Source organism: Cervus canadensis, chromosome 13 (genome assembly GCF_019320065.1).
Source record: "Cervus canadensis isolate Bull #8, Minnesota chromosome 13, ASM1932006v1, whole genome shotgun sequence".
Classification (NCBI taxonomy): domain Eukaryota; kingdom Metazoa; phylum Chordata; class Mammalia; order Artiodactyla; family Cervidae; genus Cervus; species Cervus canadensis.
The window spans coordinates 71,507,766-71,533,683 of record NC_057398.1 but is presented as its reverse complement, the minus strand read 5'-3'; the positions used below and the strand labels follow the sequence as shown (position 1 = coordinate 71,533,683).

At 37.5% G+C, this 25,918-nt stretch overlaps 1 protein-coding gene across 5 annotated transcripts in view; it reads right to left on the bottom strand.

The window, feature by feature from the left end:
- The window catches only part of CFH (complement factor H), a 192,180-nt gene that overhangs the window by 29,123 nt on the left and 137,139 nt on the right, over positions 1-25,918 (bottom strand). For 2 of the 5 annotated variants that reach the window (XM_043485476.1, XM_043485477.1), the window contains exons 4-9: positions 12,346-12,528; positions 10,555-10,731; positions 6,365-6,541; positions 5,393-5,578; positions 5,103-5,282; positions 2,529-2,708 (exon numbers count right to left, since the gene is read on the bottom strand). The exons of the other annotated variants lie outside the window; for them this stretch is intronic. In XM_043485476.1, the coding sequence (XP_043341411.1) occupies positions 2,529-2,708; positions 5,103-5,282; positions 5,393-5,578; positions 6,365-6,541; positions 10,555-10,731; positions 12,346-12,528 (1,083 nt within the window). The remainder of the gene's footprint in view (positions 1-2,528; positions 2,709-5,102; positions 5,283-5,392; positions 5,579-6,364; positions 6,542-10,554; positions 10,732-12,345; positions 12,529-25,918) is intronic. 5 annotated transcript variants of the gene reach the window in all.

The window sequence follows — 25,918 nt, the reverse complement described above, 5'->3', positions numbered from 1 at the left end:
ACAAAGTTAAAAATCATGAGTATTAACAAGATAAAAATTAGAGAAGAGAGGAAATGGAAGAAATTAAGAGTGCCAAAAATGATTATTTGAAAATAATAATATTGAAAAACAAAACTCTGATTGCAAAATAAAGGGGGGAACCAACTATCAACACCAAGAATGAAAGCAGTGATATCCCAAATATACTGTAGGATTAAAAGAAAAAATAGAATGCTAAGTGAATATTAGAAATGATGTTATATCAATCAATTTCATAAGTTAGGTAAAATAGACATATTTCTTGAGAAATACAACTTTCATACAGTGATAAGACAATATAGAAAATGTGAATAGCATACTCCCTATTAAAGAAATTGAATTCTTCATCAGAGGAAGGTTTCAAAGAAGCAAACTGCGTATCAGATCTCATGTGTGCTCAGGTGTCTCCAACTGTTTGCAACCCTATGGACTGCAGCCTGCCGGGCTTCTCTGTCCATGGGATTCTCCACACAAGAATATGGGAGTGGGTAGCCATTCCCTTCTTCAGGGGATCTTCCCCACTCAGGGACTGAACCCGGGTCTCCTGCATTGCAGGCAGATTCTTTACTGTCTGAACCCCCAGGGGAGCCTACTGGTATGTCTGGAAAAACAGAACCAGAAATAAATAGAGACATTCCATGTTTATGATTTCAAAATCCTATATGGTGAAGATGTCAATTCCCCATAAAGCATTTCTCATTACAAAGCCATCCCTTTCAATATACAATCCCATGTTTTATAAAAATTTGTAAGTTTACCCTGAAATTTCTATATTAAAGACCAGAATAACTAAAGTAATTTTGAGTGAGAGGAACGTACTTGGAGACTGCAATCAGACTTCCAGTCTAATAAAAAGCTAGTTACAAAGGCAATTTGGCAGCAGTGAAGATAGTTAAATGACTAAATAGAAAGTTCAGAAATAAATCAACACTTTCATAGTTAACCAATTTTCACTTCAAAGTGTTTTCCACACAGTTTCCTACAATAATTGACAATCCATCCATAAAAAAATAAACTACTTCAAGCAATCCTCAAATGTTAACATAAGACAGATAACATACTTAAATATACTCATGTAACACTACAAAGTTTCTAAAAGAAACTGTAGAACATATGTACTTCACTGTCTATACATGTTACTTGTTTCCTTAAAGATGCAGCTGTGTAGCAAGCTCTTTTAATTTTATATTTGCTATTAATTTAGACTAATTTATAGACATGAATTCCTTGAAATTTGTTGGGATTCCTTCATCATATGAAACTATAAATTGTTCTAATTTAACTATATTTAATAAGCTAAAATAGATTTCCAGACAGGGTGTATGACAAAAATTATTAAGAAATATTTTATAATTATAAAAAAGTTAACTCACAAGGACTAAGCAATCATAAATATATAATGTATAATATACAGTGCTGTACTTAGCCATTCAGTCTTTTCCCACTCTTTGTGATCCCATGGTCTGCAACCTGCCAGGCTCCTCTGTCCTTGGGGATTCTCCAGGCAAGAATAGTGGAGTGGGTTGCCTCCATGGGTTCTTCCCAACACAGGGATTGAACTCAAATCTCCCCCACTGCAGGTGGATTGTAGACTGATCTACCAGGGAAGCCCAAGAATCCTGGAGTGGGCAGCCTAACCCTTCTTTAGGAGATATTCCTGATCTAGAAATTGAACTGGGGTCTCCTGCATTGCAGGCAGATTCTTTACCAGCTGAGCTACCAGGGAAGCCCATAATATACATTATGTATTGGCATGGCAATTATTTAGATACTTGTTGTTTAATTCCCAAATAGTTATGTTTTTCTAAATAATGTATCCTCCATTAACAGTTTTATTATAGTATGATTTTTATATAGGGATCTCTGTATAGAAGGAAGAATTATGAGGTTGAATGTTAGACAGTAGATCTGGTTTTGTATTGATTTGAAGCTTCTTTCTAGGTATTCTAGGCTTGTAGAAATTGGTAAAATTATTGAGGATAAGGAGTCAAGATGTCACAGAGTCAGAGAAACACAGATATGAAAAGTGGAAAATTGAAATGAACTTATTCAATTGGAATTCATGTTAGCATGACTCAAGACTTTTCAAGATTGTTAAAAAAAAATAGAGAAATAGATGATTAGATAGATACATAAATATAGATACATAGATTGATACATATAGACACATGGATAAATACGTAATAGTTCAGCATAGGCATAAGAACATATATGTGTAATACACAAAATCAGAAGCAATGGCTTTCCTGTGGAAATGAGCACACCTACAGCCCAGATGTTAATTTAAAGTCACAAAGTCTCTGAGTGACTTGTCTCATAGCTGACTAAGGCACATTATACAATTAATATTTAGACAGAGTATATTGATTAGCTTCTAAATTACCTTGCAGATGGAAAATTATTTGTAATGATAAATAACTAAATTTCCTTGAAGGGCACAAAGATAACTACTTTTACAAGTTAGAAAGAAATAGCATAAAGTTTTGAAAACATTACAGACAAAACTTTACCTTCTTTGCAGGTTACTTTAGGATCCCATTCTCCATTGATACAGATTGAGTGTTTGAGTTCTGATTTTCCTCGGCATTGGTAACTTTTGTTGGTGTTGTGGTCATATTCAATCTTATATGATGGTTTTCCCTCAGTTGGAAATAATATTGACCCTTTACACTTCTTAAGTTCATCTGTTGCTATAAAATGAAAACATTGCCTTGAAAGACTAATTCTAAGAACCAAATAGCTAATAGCAAAAAATAGCTATGGAGTCACTAATATAATGAAATTAGAATTTGTGCATACAAATTCCACCAACCAAGTTATTACTGACCAAAGTACATGAGATGAACAATTATACATGAACATGAGTTCTGTATCCAGTTTCTGAAATTTCAGAGAAAATACCCATCCTAAAGTTTTCTGCCTTTTGGACTGGGATACTTTTGTATGATCTATATAGCTAATACTCACCACATGAATAAATTTGGTCCCAAACTTGACATCTATGCAAATGTTCACAATAATTTGTTTATTGACCTTAAGCACCTCTGCATTATTTTTAATTCACAATCTTAAAACATTAAAATAAAAACAATTATCTGTGGACATAGCATACCAAGTTACTACTTTATATATATTTTTTCAAGGAATGTAATGAAACATAATAAGAAAACTATATCCAAGGTGTTTTGTAAAGAATCTGAACTTTTAAGCAAATCTTTTAACTGATCACCAAAAGTGAACAAATACTTGGAATAAGAAGATGGGTACTAAGAATTACAACCGATTTCTTGTAAATACACTTAGAGTCTTTGGGCCAGTATGTTATGTATCAAATCATTCTATAATCCAATATAATGCCATGATTACAATTTTTTTCCAGCTCCAGGGTAAGTTAAATATGGAAGAAAAAGTTTTTCATATAGGTACCTATTTCAAAAATTCAGTGCAGGTATAGGTTCCTTTTGAATTTGACAAAATATCAGTATAGGTCTTTGGTAGTATATGTTAATGATTTGTTAATGACAAAGGTTAAGTGAAATGAATAAAATAAGGAAAAGTCAAGTAGGTAGTCAAAGAAAAGTGATGATTTCAAAATGAAACTCTGAAGAAATAAAATAAGGAGCTAAATTCAAAACACACCAGAGGATAGAGAATTAGCCTTGTTTTTAGGATTTGTTCAGAGTACTGAAGGACACAAAATCAATAGTATTCTTCAAGGAATGCTGGCCAGAGGAAGATGTATACTCAAAAAGAGATGGGGTGTCTGCTGACCTCATCCGATGATGGACTGGTTTCTGGGAGGATGGACTGGTTTCTGGGAGGAAAGCAGACTTATTTTACTAAAAGAAAATAAGCATAGAAGGAAGAATGACAAGCTAGATTAGACAGAGTTACAAAATAAACCTTGAGAGAAGAAAACTGGAATAAGGTCTAGTATAGCAAAAGGGGACTACATTAAACTGAATACAGGTAGAGGATTAACCTTTGCAAGGAAAGCTCTGAGGTCAGAAGAACAATAATTGAAGCAGACATTTTGGCATAAGGTAGAATGAAAAGTTAAATGAGGTGAGGTCATTTGAGGAGATAGAAGAGGAAAAGATGAGGTTTGGTCTTGAAGAACTGGCAATACCTAGGACAGGAATATGTTCACAAAAATGTAGGTATTAGTAAGCAAAAAATTTTTGTTTAACTAAATAAACTCCTACTGAATGTCTCCCATCTGTCAAGTGGTCTTTTGAGTATGGGTCTTTTGACATACTGTCGGCCAAAAGACCGCTATCTGCCCTGCCCTCACTCAGGGCCTGAGCCTAAGCCCTACCTTCTTCTTGCAATAATTAATGACTAGAAATATAATGAGTTACTAGGCCTGGACATCCAGGGCTCTCTTTGAATGCAGAGCCCAGGAAAACTCCAGGAAAGAGTCTATTCCAAGAGAAAAATGAAAGAAGGCAGCTAAGATGGATTCTCCTGGTCAGTCACCAAAGACTCGGTCATCCAAAGGTCAGGATGAGTCTCTTCCAGGGAAATGTGTCAGGGCAGGTTCCTGGCCCCCCCCCAAAGTGCCTCCCATGACAGAGTTACCTACTAACAGGGCGGGCTTGAGCCCACCCTCCCCACAGTAACTTCTCCTTGCAGAATTTGAAACAGACTGAAAAATTATCATTGTTAGAAGCTTTAAGAAATGGCAAGATTCCTACAGAAATGTATCAAATGGGTATTCCTCAACTAAAATTTCTGGTTTCAAATGTTCTAATAGAAAGAGCACCATATAAAGGCAAAAATGGCATTTCTGCAATGATAGTTGTATTTTCCTGGTAACTAGTACTCACATTTTAATCACACGAGTATCTATCAGTAAGATTAGGCTTCACACTTGTCAAGATCAACAATGTTAATATCAGGACAGAAAGATGCATAAAATTCTATTGCTAGTTTAAATTTTTCCTCTTTAGACACATATTGAAGTATAAAAAGCAAATGTTTGGGATCATTATAATTTAAGATCTGACATTTTCAAGGATGACTCTAAATTTTAACAGTATGGCAGCAAATACTAAATGTCAATATGAGATTTGATTTCTGACCAATGCACTGAGGAGGTTGGGTCCACTCTCCGCTAATACACGTGATAAATCTGGGTCCAATCATTGTAAATGCTTCTCTGCAACTGAACTCTACCGAGTCGCCATGCTGATAGGGAGGGACAGAAGGCTTGACATCGCCGTGATCAATGTCAGGTATATCTCCACAGGTACGCTCCTCCTCTGAAAATCCACAAAAATATGCTTGTCTTTAAAATATTATTTAAATGTGTATATGGATACAAATAAAAATATTGATTTACCTTTAAATATTACTAATTTTAATACATTACCAATACACACAGGTAAAGCTGTCCATTCTCCATCAACACACTGAATTTTATGAGAACCCTTCATCAGAAATCTGGGGTTGCAAGCATATTCCACGACCTCATTGTGTGCATATTCTTCTTTATGTATTTCTTTCCTTTTCCCATTGAGAAGTTGAGGAGGTGGAGCACACGATTTTACTTTCCTTACTGTAGAAATATTGCATAAATTATGATTACATTGTCTGTTTTATCACTGAAAAATCCAGCTAGTGCATAAATTTATTTCAAAATGATCTTTTATTTATTATATAATTTACTTTAGCATTCTTAGACTATGGAAAAAGAACGGTGTTTATGCCAAACTCATGTTTACAAATTCTATCACTCATCTTGAACTAGCATATTGAAGTCCATGTTTGATCAGAAAGCATGTTCATTATCCAGACATGCTAATAGATATGCAAGCCAATTACTCAGTCTGGGTGTATAAATTACAGCAATACTTTTATTCCACAGAAACACTGTACAAAAACTTTTTGAAAAAATATCATTTGAGAAAAGCATTTGAACAATTTAACTCTGATTCATGTGATTTGATATGTGTGACTGAACTGACTCTAAGCTCCTTGAACACTGTTTAGAAATACTTGAGGACACTAGAGGTAAAGCCCACAGTATATTAACTATCCAATATTATCGTGGAATTGCAGGAAATAGGAAAACTAACAAGAAATTCTGCCAGTGTCAAGTTCCTTATGCATTTCTGTGGCTATTCCACCACATATTTCAAGAAGCACCTGGAGGTTAATTTCTTAAATAAAGAAAAGTGAGGTTATCTACTACCCAGCCCATGTCCTTGGTGGGTATATCTCTGGCATAATGCATTAGATTATAGATGCACTGGAAGTGGACAGAAAATTAAGAGAGGGAAATAAAAAGGTTGATATCTGAAATCCCAACTCTTGCTCCAACAACTGTCAGATAAATATTTACCTTTACACGTTGGAGGTTTAGGGGACCATCCAAAGTGGTAGCATTGAACTGAATCTGCTCCAACCATAATACGGCCTTGACTGCAGGAGAATTTCAGCACATCTCCAACTTTAAATGTTTCTTTCCTGGGATGAGCATCTAAGTATGTATCTATTTCTGGAACACTGCATTCTCTTTCTATTGAAAAGATAAATAATTTAGAGAACAATTAATCGTTGCATAATAAATATTATTTGTGTCACATAAAATGAGGTGCTGGTTACTGCATCCACAGAGGGACAGCACATTAATGCTCTTCCTTGAAAAACATTACATGTTAGTTTTTATACACCCTCTGCACTCATCTGGAACTTTTTAAAAATATTAAGGTATTGAACAGCAACATATATGTCCTGATAATTTATCTGTAATGTCAACTTGTTAATACTGGATCTGATTTCATCATTGACATTTACAAAATAAAATGCTACTTTTTTGGTCTCAAAATGTATAAATATTCTCTCAGAATAAAAAAAAAATAGAATTTTAAAATTGAACACAAATGATAAAATGGTATTTTAAAAAATATAATTGGGAAACCAGAACACACAAGAGAGACATTTCTCTTGCATTTGAGTTACAGGTACAATAAAAATCACTTAGTTTTATCTACTAGTGTAGAAGTCAAACTAAAACATGAAACAAAATGAGTAAACATGTTCAAGGTCACATAGGCATATACTAGGTGTCTTGATTAGGTATATGACAATACAAACATCTAATCTTATTGTACCTATAAATGATCTTAACTATTGATACATGTTTAATTATTCTGATTCATTTTTAAAATGTGTAAACTTATCATTGAAAATGTGTAAACTCTATGAAATTTGTGGCATTGCTGTGTGTGGCTTAGTCACTCAGTTGTGTCTGACTCTTTGTGACCCCATGGAGTGTAGCTGGCCAAGTTCCTCTGTCCATGGAATGCTCCAGGCAAGAATACTGGAGTGAGTAATTCATTCCCTTCTCTACGGGATCTTCCTAACCCAGGGATCAAACCCAGGTCTCCCACACTGCAGGCAGTTTCTTTACATCTGAGCCACCCAGGGATTGCTATATATTATCAAAAATTGCATTATTCTTATTGGAAACTTCCTATTGCTAAATAGTTTATAAACTTCAAAATTGGAATTTAAGAATTAGAATCTCACCATAAAGAAGGATCGTACTATCTGTCTTCAAACATTATCATAAAATTATATATATGCTAACTAGTTTTAAAAGTACTGCCCCATCCCCCCAAAATCAATAACTTTGTTTCTGCTTTTGTTTTAATGTTGAGTCATATAGCTTAGCTGTGAAGTTACTCTTGATGAGAGCCATTGGGATTCCTTTCCTAAAATTCTATTCCAAACTTCCACATAGCAATACTTCTAATGGTATGTGACTTCTTTTACATATTTTGTACTTACCTTACATAAAATTCCTATTTTATCATACTGTGTAAAATGCTGCTTTAACAACAAAAAATCTTGGCATTAGGCTGTTTTCCAACTGCTGTCTTCACAGAGTGACTGTAGGGAAGCCATGATCATCTTAAAAGCCTTTTCCTTAACTTAGAATTGCTAGTGGCTCATGGTGTCCAACTCTCTGTGATCCCCTGGACTGCAGCTCGCCAAAATCCCATGGAATTCTTCAGGCAAGAATATCACAGTGGTTAGCCATTCCCTGCTCTAGGGGATCTTCCCGACCCCGGGATCCAATCCAGGTCGCCCGCGATGCAGGTGGATATTTACTGTCAGGTGGCTCAAAAATTTTGAAAGTGATGTTGTAGTCTCTCAGGCATGTCTGACTCTTTTTGACCCCACGGACTATATAGCCCAGAAGACTCCTCTGTCTGTGGAATTCTTCAGGCAAGAATACTGCAGTGGGTTGCCATTCCCTCCTCCAAGAGATTTTCCTAACCCAGGGATCGAACCCAAGTCTCCTGCATCGCAGGCAGATTCTTTACCATCCGATCTTTTTGTAAATAAGCCAATTTCTTTGCTGCCTCAGCTGCCAAAAAGGCGTGTGTCTCTACTGACGAATGGTTTTCAGGCTTTCTTTGCATAGACGTCTTCCTACATAAACTTGACCCTCGGTCCCCCTTTTTTTAAGCAATTGAATTCTTTTGTTCTTAGAATAAACTTATTGGAACAGTATAATAGAAATATTTTTACTTTTTGGTTCATTCTTTGCCTTAATTCATCTTTTTTTTTTTTTTTTCATACTGGCATGAAAGCTCCTGAAAGGCACACCACTGTCCCCCACTGTATCGTTCACAGTTTTCTCCTAGCCAAATCTAGCACATACTAGGTGCTTGCTGACAGCCTGAAAAGTGAAATTACCTGGGCTCTGGACACTGTTGAACAAGCCAGCCCGTTTCTATAACAAGCTCCCCCTGCATGTCTGTCTGAAATCTTTACGTTCAATCTTTGCTACACTGCCCAGTGTTCCTTCTCCTCCTTCCCCCATGCACCATTCGGTCTCACATGACTTTGTCTCCTTCCGAAATGAGAACAGGAACCATCAGCACCTGCTTCTTTCCAGCATTGGATTTACACACCCATTTTCCCTCCTTCTCCTGACAGGAAGTTGCAAAGAATCCAGTTGTCACCAAATCCAGGGCTCTCTCAAAACTGCTGGTTCCTCTCCCACCTCCTTCACAGGGAGCCTGTGGTCAGTCTCTGCCTGCTTCCCTCTCTGGGTCATCCTCTTCAAGGTTCATTACACTCTCCTCTTTCCCATTAGAACAATAAATACTTCACCAAGCAATATATCCTAAACCTTTTGTTCTCTGACACACAAAGCCTTTTGATAGAGTTATATCCTCATGCTGTATTGCATTTCTTACTCATCATTTCTTCAGCAGGCTGTAAGTAGGTTTTTCCCTGTCTACTCCATCTGGAACTGCCTCTGTTACAATTATTGTTGGCCTCCATGTAGCCAAATCCACCACATTTTAAGTCTTTTAACCTGACATATTAACTGAATTAGAAATATTCATTAGTATAACTATTCTAATGTAATTAGATTACAAGTTCCTTGACTTGTATTATGACAAGAAGCTTACATAAATAATTTATTTTAATAACTAAAAGAAATTTTGAAATATTAGAACATTTGTAAATATTAAATCATTTTACAGATTACATGGAGTGAACAAACTTCAAATAGGTTGTTGCTCTTAGATTTATATTTAGAAAATGATGGAATTGGATATAGAACCATTTCAGGCTGATTCCACAGGAATTACTCTTAGTCAGTTTATTATTCCTTGTTATTATATAATATTATTCGGTCCACATCTATGAAACATTCATTCTGACATGTTTTCCCCTAAATTTTCTGGGTCCTCCTTTCTTTCTGTCCACTTTGCCATCTATTCTTCTTCTGTCAGACACCTCAGTGTTGGAAGCTTCAAGACTTGGTCTTGAACCTTCTTCTATTTTCATTCTACGTTCTTTTCCAATCTGATGTCATCATTTAGAGAGTGATAATCTCACCTGTATATCTCCTGGCTAAACCCGTTGCAGTTGACGTATGCAATGTTTACGGCCCATGGGTGGCACAACCACAATGTGTTCAGGTCAAAATTGTGATGCTCTTGCGAGAGTGTTCTTTCTCCTGCCAGTACCACCTACAAAGTCATGTCCATTTGCCTGCCTGCTTATGAGAAATAAAATTTTCTCTCATTGAGTAGAATCCACCCACCTTGATATTTTCCAAATATTACTTTGTTGCCAAAACTTTGTACATAACATGTCCCTTGACTTGGGACAGTCAACATCCACTCAGCTTACCAGAGACTGAAGCCCTGTGTGGGAAAAACACATCTGATTGGCAAACATAAAACAGATCCATGTCATTGTCCTCAGAACTTGTCAAAGTCAAAAAATGAAAAGCATCTGTCGAGACGTGCAGAAATCAACATTCAAGGTAGAAACTCAGGAGCAAAATCCTTGAACATGTTTCAAGACCCTGTCATTTTGGTATTGAGTGAGTCGTTGGACTTTAAAACTTCCCCTCCTTCCAGTTTACATTAAAGAAAGGAAGCATCATTCCTTAAAGATGATTCTAGATCAGCATAATTTGGTAAAAATAAAACACTGACAATTACTGTTAAATTCTGTTTATCTTGAGGGAAGGAATATCTGGAAAAGAGCACCTACCGTAGCATGCAGCTTTATCGGACCAGCCGTCTTGACCACATACTATGGAGCCTGTGGTGCGTCCCTCTCGGTTCTCATACCCGTCAAGACACTCGTAGTCCAGCCTGTCGTTCAGCCTGAACCAAGTGCCATCACTTTTGGGTCTGGCCTTCTCAAATACTGGCCTGTCACAGGATTCTAAGGGATAATGGGATTGTGATTTCATTTCTAATATTATTTAGTGGGCAATTTGATTGAGTTTCATCTCAAAGAAAAGGGCTTCACCAATTAGTAAGCACTAATCATTAAAAATAAGCCAAGAATTCCGGTGATATACCACTGTCCTGAAATAATTACTCAAAATGAAAAAAAAAAAAGTGTATTTCTATGCAACATTTTTCTCAACACTTATTGTCCCTGAGTTATTTTTTTTATGAACATGTTCTGAATTTAATTATACTTATGCATTTTTCCAATGCTAGTATTAAAATAAGCCATTACAGAAGTATTGTACTATTTTCATAACAGCATTTTCTGAATTAATATACCAAATTTATTAGCAGTTGTGACATATTTGCCAGAGAAAAATTAATTGAAAAAAGTAATTTTGAAAAAAGCAAGTAAATTTTTAAAGATTCTATAAAATTTTTAAAATTCACATGCTGACTTTCCTTTTCCAACTATATTTTTAATTTTTGTACATTCTTTATACTTATCAAGATTGAATACAGATATAGTTCTATTATTTATAGCTATTACAAGAAAATATTACAAAAATAATTACAAGAAAATATATTAACAATCTCACTTTCACTAACAACATAGAGGTTTAAATAATTTACTTCATATCTTATAATGTGTTAAAGCAGTAAAATATAATAATAGAGACATTTTTCATAAAAAGAGGGTTAGAATGGAAAATTGTCAAATATTAAAATAAAATAAGTTTGATAAGGGGCAACATTTTTCATTTTGAGTGTGTAGTCCTTGTGGCAATCATAGACATTGGAGAAACATGAAAACAGTAGAGATGGATATTATAAACACCCACTTCGCTTAAAGTGAACATGCAAAATATCACTTCAAAAATATCACTGTGTAGCTTTGAGTTGAAAAAGACAAACTCAGCAAATTGTTCTTAGAAAATCTTCATAAACATCTATGTGGTGCTATAGGAAAGACTTTCAGCACAGCAGAATTAGGTCCTGTCTAGAAGTGTTTCTCTGCCTCCACTAACTAGATGTTTATGAAGATTTCCTAAGAGAGAATTTTTCACAAGGATACCTACTCTAGAGACTCAAACATGAATTATTCATCATATTATTTGAAGATTATGTACCATGGCCTCATACCTTTGCTTAAAAACATAACTTTTAGGCTTAGGAGGAGCGACTCTGGCTTAAGAGTCTCCTAAAATAAAAGCAGATGCAATCAACATAAAAGTCTCAGCTAAAAATAAATGAACTCATCCCAGAATAGAGGTAAGGCTCCTGGCAAAATTAGTTTTTATTCACAGGATGCTTTAAGGTAAAAAATGCTTGAACTAAATGGTGCAATGATATTCTACTCCACTAGTGATTAATCACAAAAGACCAAAAAAAAAAAAAAAAAAATGGTATGCATTTTCCAAAGCTTTGTAAATGATCTTTTCACATATAGCCATGGAACCAGAAAATATTTCATATGACCCTGCCCAAACAAAAACAACACAACAACAACAGAAAAAGGAAAAAGGATAAAAATGCAAAGTTAAAGAGTACTTCTGTATAGTTATCATTAGGATAAAGAATACTAAAATAATGAATTACTTACTAATGCATACAGGTTGAGTTGACCATCCATTTTGTAGACATGTAATTAATCCTGATGTCTTACCATCTGCTGTTACATATCCTGGTTTACACTTATATTCTGTTTGTTTATTTAGGGAATATGTAAAGGCAGATTCAGACAAGAATCCATTCTCAATACTTATATCATATTTTGAACATGTTTCTAAAAGAGAGAACGTATAAAGAAAAGGTAAGCATATATTTGATAGACATTTCATAAGGACCCAAATAAGGTAATGATACAAAAAAGCAGACTCATTTATGAATATAAACCAAGAAAAATTCTAATCATTTAATGTCCTGTGTAAGAAAAAAAAAAAAAAAAACTATGAGTCTCCAAAGATATTAAACCAAGACATTTTATTTCTATTTTCTAGAACAAAGCAAGATTTAAAATGCTCTGAATTCCTTCTAGGAAATTATTAGAAATCTGTTTGTCTGAAGGATCTGGAATCCCACAGCATGTCAGAAATATATTAGCAATGGGTTCCCTTTCCTGGAACTTGTTGAAAGTATTGTCTAGTCTGGATCTCTTAAGCAACCCAAAACACAGATCGAGTGACGATCACAGAATTTTCCATCATAGTGACCCCAGCCTTTGTCTCTCAGAATTTGAAATGTTGTCATCAAAACTGGGTGCTTAAAGCTATATTAGTACTTGGGGTTCAATAAAGATGACAAAGATCTACACATGCATTCATTCTACTAATGACAAAATGATGATCCTTCAAACCATGAAAAACTAAACTTGATAATGTACTATTCTGTCACTTACTAGATATCTGCATAGAACTCAACTAAATTTTTTCCATAACACATGGATAAAGAAGAAATATGAAGAGGAAACTTTGAATATTTTTAATTGAATGAATATAAAACCATGATAAGTAAAGTTTTATAAGATTTATGAGATGACACAAAAGTGTGCTGAGGAGAATTTTAAAATTACATAGCAATAATAGAAAATGATAAAGACTGAAAATCAATAATTGCTTTTACTTAAAATTGAAAACAGAAAAGAAAAGCCCAACACACATTATTTGGAAACAATTCAGTGATATTAGTAAGATACTAGAATAGGCCACCTTGACCTCTCCTTCTCTCCACAGACATACTAAATTAATAGCTATGTGTGTTAATTTTATTCAAAATAAAATTATATTATTCAAAATAAAAACAGTAGATGAGAAGTTCTGCATTCAAGGCAAGTGAGAAAATGCTAAAATCCTAAGCAGCAGGGAAACTGACACATTCCTGCAATAAACTCCATGCAGCAGAGCACCATACAATTTGAAGGGAACACTCAACTCGCAGCTCTCCTGGAGGAGTAAAGAGTTTGATCCACAATCTAGGTCTCTGATTTTCCAATTGCTACTCCAGGATCAGGCTTCCAAACAGCCTGCCTTTGGGAGGCCTAGCATTTCCAATCTCCTGGGATCACAGAAATGAAGTGGCAGTTATGAATCTGTACCAGCACTTCTCACAGGTCATCCCCTAGCTTAATGCAGAGTGAGCAACTCCCAGTTTCTCCATGGAAGGAATCAGACGGCACATCTGGATCTTCATCTTTTCATTCTGCCTGAGGAATTGGCTTCTAACTAACCTGTCCCTGAGAGCTGATGAAGCCCAAAATTTGCATGGTGCCTGGGGACTACACAGAACTAAAGCATGGTGCAGAAAACACAGGGTGTGAAGCAGCATGCAGGCATTTGCCACAGCTCCTCTCCCCAGTTCAACCCAGAGTGAGAGAGGTGATAAACTCCAATTGCCTGCTCCACCAACTATTCTGACTTGTAGATCACTGCATACTCTAGACTCCTGGAGGAGGCTGACTATAAACACAGAAGTTTGGCTGAGCAGAGAGGTCAGAGAGGCACCCAAAATTCTGGCCAGGCTGATTGAAAAGACTGAACTCTGGCAAGGTTCTAATTATGAGCCCAGTCTGTGAAGACCAGGAGCAGTGGATGCTTAGTCTAATGCACAGATATCAACACAGAGAGTCAAGAAAAATGATCAAGTGATAAGTACATTCAAATGAGAAGAACAGGTATCCATTGCTTTTTATCCCGACCCAACAACAGAAATTGGACACCCACCCACAGCAAACCTGACTTGGAGTGAGGTGTGGGCTCTATACCATACACTGAGATCCATGATGGTGGAAGAGTAAGTGCACGTGGAGTACATCTCTCTCCACAGATACGTCAGGAACACACCTCCAGACACAGACGATCTTGCGGAACACCAGCTGAGAACCTGACGACCAGAAAAGGATGTATAGAATCACACAACACTCAGTAGGACAGAGGAAGGAGGGTAAAACGAGAAGAGTGAGAAGAACTGGATCTGCACCTGGGGTTGGGGAACTGAAGCAGGGACAGAGCTGCAGGGGAGGGAAATGTTTGTGACAGAGGTAAAGCATTGAGGCTGCTGAAGAGTGAAAGAGCTGATCTGTGTGAGTCTGAATGGAATGAGGATCACACAGAAAATTCTTGCCACAGCCACACATACCCCAGACAGGGACACAAGTCCCCTAGAAAGTGCTGCAGCTTGGAGCTGGAACATAGAGATTGGAAAGCAATCCCTGGGCAAGGTCCTCTGTTGACTGAGGGGAGATGGCCTGAGGGAACCTGATGGAGAAGATTGCAGTGCGATATGCTTATGAAGGAAAGCCAGCTAACCTGGAGGCAGGGTGATACTGCTGAGTCACACACAGAGGATGGGGCCATCTCTGAGCCTCTCTCTCTGCACCTATCAGCACCAGACTGCGGAAACAAAGCAGGGAGGGTGGCCCTTTAAGGACCTGACATGCAAAGCAACACAGAAGGACCCCCAGCCAGGGTGATCTTTAAGTCCCTGATGCAATGAACAACAGAGAATGACCCCAAGAGGGGGGCCCTATAAGTGCCTGAAGGGGTGAAGCAGCAGAGAAGGACCAGCCAAAGAGGCCCTCTGATGGCCAGGTGCCAGAAGGTAGGAAAAGACTCTAATAGGGCCATAGCTCCTGCAGCTGAGTCTGTTGGTTTCCCTGCACGCTTAGCACTGCCAGGGTTCCCATAATTCAAGCAGCTGTGTCACCTCCATGCTCAATCCTCCCTGGGCAGAGCTGTCAGAAGCTGGAAAATTCCCTAATAGTCACATACCTCCTGACAATAGCCACCAGCTATGTATTTGGCTTTGCCAGGGTTCCCATTATCCAAGCTCCTGTTCCACACCCATGCTCAACCTCCACAAGGACAGAGCAACCAGAGGCTACAGAAAACACTAATAATAAATAAATAAAATAATAAATAAATAAATAAATAAAATAATAAATAAATAAAATAAGGGCCCCATATTTCCTCTGTCCTAGCCCCCGGCTCCCGTGAGTAACAGGTACTGCCAGGGCCCCTGCAACCCAAGCAACTGCACCAACTCCACATTCCGTCTCCCCTGGGGCACGCCCAGGTCCTCCAGGGGAGCCTCAGGAGCAAACTCCTGTGGACGACTCACATGCAGAGGTGGAGATAAATCCACAAGTGAAATCCAGGGGCTGGTGGCTAAGGAAGAGAACCCAAAACATTCCAACCAGAGGTAGAAGCCGAAGATAGAATCCACATGATCAAGTAGGCAGACTTTGTATCTTTGGAATATATAAAGACAATGAGAGTTCCTGCAAAAGAAAACATACTAGCACTGACGCAGAGCAAGAACACGCAGGAGTAGGACCAGATTAGAGTCTGAGCTGCCCCCACAACAGGTCCAGACACCAGCCCAGAGCTGAAGGGCATCCTAGGGAGGTGAGGTAGACTATGACTCACACAGAGGAAACAGATGCTGATCCAAGAAAAATATTTATTATTCTTATATTTTAACTTATTCAGTAGTTGCTACTGGGTTTTTACCTTTTTTTTTTTCCCTCTGTGTTGTTGTAGTTGTTGATTTTAATGCTAGTGTTAAATCTATTTATGCTTTTGGGAAATTTATTAAATCACACTTTTAATTTGCTTTAAATACTTCTTCCTCTACCTTGGTCCTTTGTTGTTCTGTGGGTTTTTTCCTGTTTTTAATTTTTGAAGTTTTTTTTAAAAAAATTATTATAATTTTTCCACATATATTCCTTTGTTTGCTTTTCTTATTCTTTTCCTGTTGTAAGTTTTTCTTTAATACCTATGAAAATTATTTATCTACCTCTATTGAAATTTTCTTTTTGAGTCTTTCTTTCCTTTCTTATCTCACTATGTTTATTAGTCTATTTTGCTTTAGTTGCTTTATTCCCCAGTTGACACATAGCTTTGGTTTTGTTTTCCAGTTTATATTTTTAGTCAGTTTTGTTAATAATTGGTTCATATCATTTTTGCTTTCATTTCCTCACTTGATCAATCTCTTCTACTTTCTTCTTTTTTTTTTTTACACTATTTGTTTTTGTTTTTGTTTTTTTTTTTCCCTGTGTGTATATGCTTGTGTATGTATCCCATTATTTTTGTGAGTACTTGCCTGATATTATATTTGACATCTGTCTGGGGTCTGCATTTGTTTCTTGTTTTAGTGTGTTTGTTTTGATCCCCTTTAATGCCATTACAAGCCACCTGTGGACTCTCACTCCCCCCACCCCACCCCAGAGATCAGGCCCAGAGGCTTTGGAGTGGGTGTGCTGACAAGACTCTAGACTGCCCTAAGACTCCTACCCCAAGCAGTGTCTGTCAGTGAGAACTCCCATAAAGGCCTCCGCTGTTCACACCTGCATCACCAACTGCCAGCAGCACCCAGTGGAGGAGGCCTCACCCAACAACCAGCACAATGAAACACAAACCCAGTCATCAGCAAACAGGATTCCCCTCACAAAGCCCTGCCCCTTAGAGGGGGAAAGAAACACGATGTTACACAAACCCAGTCAGCAGCAAACAGGATGCCCCTCACAAAGCCCTGCCCCTTAGAGGGGGAAAGAAACACGATGTTACACAAACCCAGTCAGCAGCAAACAGGATGCCCCTCACAAAGCCCTGCCCCTTAGAGGGGGAAAGAAACACGATGTTACACAAATCCAGTCAGCAGCAAACAGGATGCCCCTCACAAAGCCCTGCCCCTTAGAGGGGGAAAGAAACACGATGTTACACAAACCCAGTCATCAGCAAACAGGCTTCTCCTCACAAAGTCCTGTCCATTAGAGTGGGAAAGAAACACAATGTTACACAAGCCCAGTCATCAGCAAACCGGACCCAGTCATCAGCAAACAGGATTCCCCTCACAAAGTCCTGCCCATTAGAGGGGGAAAGAAAATACAATGAAACACAAACCCCGTCATCAGCGAACAGGACTGCCCCTCACAAAGTCCTGACCATTAGACCAGGAAAAAAACTTACCTCCTTTCACCAGATTACAAACAAAAGTCACACCCAAGAGAAGCCTACACAAACCCCTGGCACAACCTTACACACCATGGGCAGAAACCAAAAGGAAGGAGGAGCTCGACCTGAACGCCTGAGAAATGAGACCTCAAATACAATAGTGGGAAAAAAAAAAAAAGGCCAAAAAATATTTTTCAAATGAAGAAAAAAACTAGAAGCACAAAAGAACAAAAACAAACAAAGACAAAGAGGAAATAGGCAAAATACCTGAAAAAGAATTCAGAATAATGATGAGAAAGATGTTCCAAAACCTTGAAAAGAGAATGGATAAAATGCCAAGAAGCAATCAACAAATTAACACAATAACCAAGGATATAGAAGAAATAAAGAATAAACCAACAAGATGAATAGCACAATTATAGAAATCAAAAATTCTCTAGAAGGAAACAATAATAGATTAACTGAAGCAAAAGAATGCAACAGTGAGCTGTAAGATAAATGATGGAAGTAGTTGCTGATGATCAGAATAAAGAAAAATGAAAAGAAAAAATGAAAAGAATTGAAAAGAGCTTTGGAGACTTCTGGGACAGTATTTAACACACCAACATTTGAGTTATAGGGGTCCCAGAGGAAGAAGAGAAAAAGAAACTCACTGAGAACATTTTTGAATACATTACATTTGAAAACTTTTCCAGCATGGGAAAGGAAATAGTCAATCAAGTTCAAGAAGCACAGAGAGTCCACTACAGGATAAATCCAAGGAGAAACACATCAAGACACATACCAATCAACAGAGATTAAACACAGAGAAAGAATATTAAAAGTAGTAAGGGAAAAGCAACAAGTAACACACAAGGGAAAAGCCATTCAATTAACAGCTGATCTTTCAGCAGAAACTCTGCAGGCCAGAAAGGAATGGCAGGATATATTTAAAATACTGAAAGGGAAACATCTACAAGCAAGATTACTCTACCTGGCAAGGATTTCGTTCAACAATGATGGGAAAGTTAAAATCTTTACAGACAAGCAGAAGTTAAGAGAATTTAGCACCACCAAACCAGCTTTACAACAAATATTAAAGAGACTTATAAGCATAAGACAAAGGAAAGACCTAAAAGAAACACAAAATAATTAAGAAAATGCTAATTGTAACATATAGCATTATATTATATTATAATAGGAAAATGCTAATAGTAATATAAAATTAATTACTTTAAATGTAAATGGACATGTGAATCCATGACTGATTCATGTCAATGTACGACAAAAACCACTACAATATTGTAAAGTAATTAGCCTCCAACAAATAAAAATAAATGGAAAAAAATAAATAATAATAAAATAGAAAAAAAATGTAAATGTATTAAACTCTCCAACCAAAAGACACAGATTGGCTGAATGGATACAAAAACAAGACCCATACATATGCTGTCCACAAGAGACCCACTTCAGATCTAGAGACACACACAGACCAAAATTAAAAGGATGGAAAAACATATTCCATGAACATGGAAGTCAAAAGGAAGTTGGAGTGGCAATTATCATTTCTGACAAAACAGACTTTAAAATAAACAATATTATATGAAATAAAGAAGGGACATTATATAATGATCAAGGGATCCATCCAAGAAGAAGACATAATTCTATATAATTATGCACCCATCATAGAAGCACCTCAATGCATAAGGCAAATACTAACAGACATAAAAGGGGAAATTGACAGCAACACAATAATAGTAAGAGATGTTAACAATAGAACATCAAAACAGAAAATTAATAAGGAAACATAAACCATAAATAAAACATTAGACCAATGGACCTAATTGATATTTTCAGAACTTTCCCCCCAAATACATAAGAATACAACTTCTTCTCAAGTGGGCATGGAACATATTCCAGGATAGACCATACATTGGGTCGCAAATCAAACTTCAGTAAATTTTAAAAAATTGAAATCATATGAAGCATATTTTCTTACCACAATACTATGAGAATAGATATCAAATAGAGGGAAAATGGTAAAAACACAAACACTTGGAGATGAAAAAATATGCTTTTACATAGCAGATTGGTTCCCGAATAAATCAAAAGGGAAATTACAGAATTCTTGAAACAAATGACAATGAAAACAAGACACTCAAAACCTATGGGATGCAGCAAAACAGTTCTAAAAGGGAAGTCTATAGGAAGAAACAAGGAAAACATCAAATATGCAACCTAATTTACACCTAAAACAACTCGATAAAGAAGGACGAAAACCAACCCCAAAGTTAGTGGAAGGAAAGAAATCCAAAAGATCAGAGCAGAAATAAATGAAAAATAAAGAAGGAACAATAGTAAAGATGAATAAAACTAAAAGCTGCTTCTTTGAGAATATAAACAAAATTGACAAACAATTAGGCAAAATCATCAAGAAAAAATGGGAGAAAAATCAAATCAACAATATTAGGAATGAGAAAGGAGGGGTTGCAACAGAAATACAAAAATACAAATGATCATAAGAAGCTATTATGAACAACTATATGCCAATAAAATGCACAACCTGAAAGAAATGGATACATTCCTAGAAAAGTTCAATCTTCCAAGACTGAACCAGGAAGAAATAGAAATTATGAACAAGCCAATTACATGCAATGTAATAAAAAATGTGATTAAAAAAAAACTCTCAAAAAATTAAAGCACAGGACCTGATGGTTTCACAGGTGAGTTCTCTCAAACATTTAGAGAAGAGCTAATGATATTCTTATAAAACTCTTTCAAAAAACCGCAGAGGAAGGAGCACCTCCAATCTCATTCTACAAGGCCATCATAACCCTTATAGAAAAAACAGACAAAGACAGCACAAAAATGAAAACTACAGGCCAATATCACTTAAGAAAATAGATGGAAAAATCCTCAACATAACACTAGAAAACAGAATTCAAAACTACATGAAAAAGATAGTACACCATGATCAAGTTGGGTTTATCCCAGGGATGCAAGCATTCTTCAGTATACACAAATGTGATATACCATATTAACAAATTGCAAGATAAATTCATTTGGTAATCAAAATAAATGCAGAAAATGCTTTTTAAAAAATTCAACACCCATTTGTGATAAATACTCTTCAGAAATGAGCGAAGAGGGAAACTACCTCAACATAATAAAGGCCATATATGAGAAACACAGAACAAACATTCTCAATGTTGAAAAACTGAAAGCATACACTCCAAGATCATGAAAAGACAAGGGTGCCCACTCTCACCACTATTAGTTAGCATTGCTTGGAAGCCCTAGCTACAGCAATCAGAGAAGAAAAAGAAATAAAAGGAATCCAGATTGAAAAAGAAGAAGCAAAACTCTCATTGTTTGCACACAGAATATACTACACATAGAAATCCCAAAAGATACTATCAGAAAATGTCAAGAGGTAATCAGTGAATTTAGCAAAGTGACAGGATACAAAATGAATACACAAAAATCACTTGAATCCCTATGTACTACCAATGAACATCAGAAAGAGAAGTTAAGGTATCATTTACCATTTACCATTGCAAAAAAAGAATCAAATGCCTAGGAGTAAACCTAGCTAATGAGAAATAAGAGCTGTATACAGAAAAGTATAAGACACTGAGGAAATAAATCAAAGACAACATAAACAGATGGAGAGATATTTCCTTGTTCTGGGATTGGAAGAATCAACATTGTGAAAATGGCTATACTACTAAATATAATCTACATTCAACGCCATCTGTATCGGATAACCAACGGTGTTTTTCAGAGGACTAGAACAAAAAGTCTCACAATTCATATGGAAACACAGAAGACCTGAAGAGCCAAAGCAATCTTGAGAAAGACACAGAGCTACAGGAATCAACCTTCCTGACTTCAGACTGACTGCAGAGCTATGGTCATCCAGACAGTGTGGCGCTGGCGCAAACACAGAGATGCAGGCCAAAGGAAAAGATAGACCACCACAGATAAACCCACGCAACTGTGGATAGCTTATGTTTGACAAAGGAGGCAAGAATATATAATGGGGGAAAGAGACTCTCTTCTATAAGTGCTGCTGGGAAAACTTGACAGCACATGGAAAAAAATGAAATTAGACCACTTCTTAACACCATACACAAAGATAAATTCAAAATGGATGGAAAGCACAGGCAAAACACCCTATGTCATAAATCACAGCAAGCTTCTCTATGACCCACCTCCTACAGTAGTTGAGAAAAAAACAAAGATAATAAAGTGGGACATAATTAAACTTAAAAGTTTCTCCACAGCAAAGTAAATTATGAATAAGGTGAAACTACAATGCTCAGAATGGGAAAAAATAACAGCAAATGAAACAACTGACAAAGGATTTATTTCCAAAAGATACAAGCAGCTCATACAAATCAATACCAAAAAAACAAACAACACAATCAAAAATCTAAAAGTGTGAAAAAGACCTAAACAAACATTTGTCCAAAGACATACAATGGCTTTGCGACCCCATGAATCGCAGCATGCCAGGCCTCCCTGTGCATCACCAACTCCCGGAGTTCACTCAAACTCATGCCCATTGAGTTGGTGATGCCATCCAGCCATCTCACCCTCTGTCGTCCCCTTCTCCTCCTGCCCCCAATCCCTCCCAGCATCAGGGTCTTTTCCAATGAGTCAACTCTTCGCATGAGGTGGCCAAAGTACTGGAGTTTCAGCTTCAGCATCAGTCCTTCCAATGAACACCCAGGACTGATCTCCTTTAGGATGGACTGCTTGGATCTCCTTGCAGTCCAAGGGACTCTCAAGAGTCTTCTCCAACACCACAGTTCAAAAGCATCCATTTTTAGGCACTCAGCTTTCTTCATAGTCCAACTCTCACATCCATACATGACCACTGGAAAAAACATAGCCTTGACTAGATGGACCTTTGTTGGCAAAGTAATGTCTCTGCTTTTTAATATGCTGTCTAGGTTGGTCATAGCTTTCCTTCCAAGGAGTGTGTATTTTAATTTCATGGCTGCAGTCACCATCTGCAGGGATTTTGGAGCCCAGGAAAATAAAGTCTGACACTGTTTCCACTGTCTTCCCATCTATTTGCCATGAAGTGGTGGGACTAGATGCCATGATCTTAGCTTTCTGAATGTTGAGGTTTAAGACAACTTTTTCACTCTCCTCTTTCATTTTCATCAAGAGGCTCTTTAGTTCTTCACTTCTACCATAAGGGTGGTGTCATCTGCATATCTGAGGTTATAGATGCTTCTCCCGGAAATCTTAATTCCAGCTTGTGCTTCATCCAGCCCAGCGTTTCTCATGATGTACTCTGCATATAAATTAAATAAGCAGGGTGACAATATACAGCCTTGATGTACTCCTTTTCCTATTTGGAACCAGTCTGTTGTTCCATGTCCAGTTCTAACTGCTGCTTCCTGACCTGGAATTTACTAAGGAGCCTTCATTTGGATCGAAGAATATTTCCCAGCAGAAACCTAGTGAGCCAGGACAAAGTGGGATGATATATTCCAAGTGTGAAGGAGAAAATATCCAAAGAAGAATATTTGAAAATATCATTCAGAAAAGAAAAGAATATAAAGACTTCACCAGACCAAAAAATACTGAGAAAATTGAACACAGCTAGATGAGGTCACTAAGAATCGGACATCCATCTCATTAGAACTGATTCAAATGAATTCTTTTTAATGGCTGAGTAATATTCCATGGTGTATATGTACCACAGCTTCCTTATCCATTTGTCTGCTGATGGGCAGCTAGGTTGCTTCCATGTCCTGGCTATTATAAACAGTGCTGCGATGAACATTGGGGTGCACGTGTCTCTTTCAGATCTGGTTTCCTCAGTGTGTATGCCCAGAAGTGGGATTGCTGGATCATATGGCAGTTCTATTTCCAGTTTTTTAAGGAATCTCCACACTGTTCTCCAGAGTGGCTGTACTAGTTTGCATTCCCACCAACAGTGTATTTCTCCCATTATACAGAGTGAAGTAAGCCATAAAGATAAAGACCAATACAGTATACTAAAACATATATATGGAATTTAGAAAGATGGAAATGATAACCCTATATGCAAAACCGAAAAAGAGAGACAGATGTACAGAACAGACTTCTGGACTCTGTGGGAGAAGGTGAAGGTTGGATGTTTCGAGAGAACAGCATCGAAGCATGTATATTATCAAGGGTGAAACAGATCACCAGCCCAGGTTGGATGCATGAGACAAGTGCTCAGGGCTAGTGCACTGGGAAGACCCAGAGGGATGGGGTGGGGAGGGAGGATCGGGATGGGGAATACATGTAAATCCATGGCTGATTCATGTCAATGTATGGCAAAAACCACTACAATATTGTAAAGTAATTAGCCTCCAACCAATAAATATAAATGAAAAATATATATTTATAAATAAATAAAGGTAGTTTCAAGGAAAAACAAATAAATAAATAAATTCTGATTCAAAGATAAAAAAAAAAAAGAGTTGGACATGACTGAGTGACTTCACTTTCACTTTTCACTTTCATGCATTGGAGAAGGAAATGGCAACCCACTCCAGTATTCTTGCCTGGAGAATCCCAGGGATGGGGGAGCCTCGTGAGCTGCCATCTATGGGGTCGCACAGAGTTGGACACGGTTGACGTGACCTAGCAGCAGCAGACCTTCCTTGAGAAGGGCAGGGCAACCCATTCCAGTATTCTTGCCTGACGAACCCCATGGACAGAGAACCTAGGGGGCTGCCGCCCACAGGGTGGCAAAGAGTCAGACACAGCTGATATGACTGAGCAGGCACACAGACCTTCCTTACTGAAACACTAAAAGGAACTATTCAAGCTGAAGTGAAAGAATGCTAACTAATTCCATGAAGATACCTAGTACACTGGTAAATTTAAGTGCACATTCACATTCAGAACACTGCAGTACTTTGATATGGAATGTTAAACACTTAACTATTTAAGAGTTAAAGTGCAAGAATATAAAAATAACTACAATTACTTTTTAAATTAAGTACACACCATATAAAAAGAGGCAAATCATGACATCAAAAAGATAAAATTGAGGAGGGTAAAAGGAAGGAGATTCAATATGTGATTGATGTTCATATATTATCAGCATAAAATACACTGTTCTCTCTGAAAGATGTTTTAAGTAAATCTCATGGTAAACAAAGAAGGAATCCATACTAGATTCACAAATGGTAAAGAGAAGCTTATAAAGGCATAGTACTATAACAAAAATCATGAATTCACAAAGGCAAGCAGTCAGAGGATGAAAGAAATTAGGAAACTATAAATCATCCTGTAAGAAAAGATAGTATGAATACATCCTTATCTATCAATAGTTACTCTAAATACAAAGGATTGTATGAGTGCATGCTGTGTCGCTATAGTCGTGTCTGACTCTTTGAGACCCTGTGGACTGTAGCCCACCAGGCTCCTCTGTCCATGGAATTTCCCAAGCAAGAATACTGGAGAGGGTTGCCACCTCCTTCTCCACTGTTTTCTTTTATCTCAATGAAATTCTTAGCAATTACTATTAGTTACTTATCAGACAAATCATCCATCCATTATTTGGAGTCAGTAACTGAAAAACTATTGTGTTTCTCTGTTAATATTTTAGTCCTTTGATTTCTGTGTCCCTTGAAGTCTCACGTTGCTGTGTTTGCATTTAAAGAAGCAGTCACTCCCTCCAGTCTTTACAGACTGACTCGGGGAGGGAAGTACACTGTCACACTGATGGGGATTTTGAGACTTTTTCAGACCTTTTTTAAGGATACACCTGTCCCATGTACTCAGTTCCTCCTGGGAGAGAATTCTGAAGCTCATGTGCTTCTATCAACACAGCAAAGACAGTCTCTATTTGGACAGTCTCCTGGCTGCTTCCCGGGGGCAATGCCAAATGCTCACATCCGTTGCTTTCTCACAGACCCACGGGGACAGGCTGGCTTCTAGATGTCCCTCAGGCCATCTGCAAAGGCTTAGATGCCACCGTGGGGCCCTACACAGGGAGCTAGCCCTGGGGAGGGGATGTGGATGATGTCAGGGGCCCAGGGGTGAGCAAGACCACAAGCACGGTGTCTGCAATGGTTTGGGGCTCCCTGGTGGGGTCTCCACGTGGTCAGCAGGACCCATGTTCCTTGAAGAATTCTAGCCCTGGGGGCTGTGCTCCTGGCCTCTCCCCACCCCCAGCCACGCAGGTGACCCCAGTGTCCTGGACAAGGGGAGAGAGGAGTGCGCTGGAAGATGAGGACCCGCCCTTGC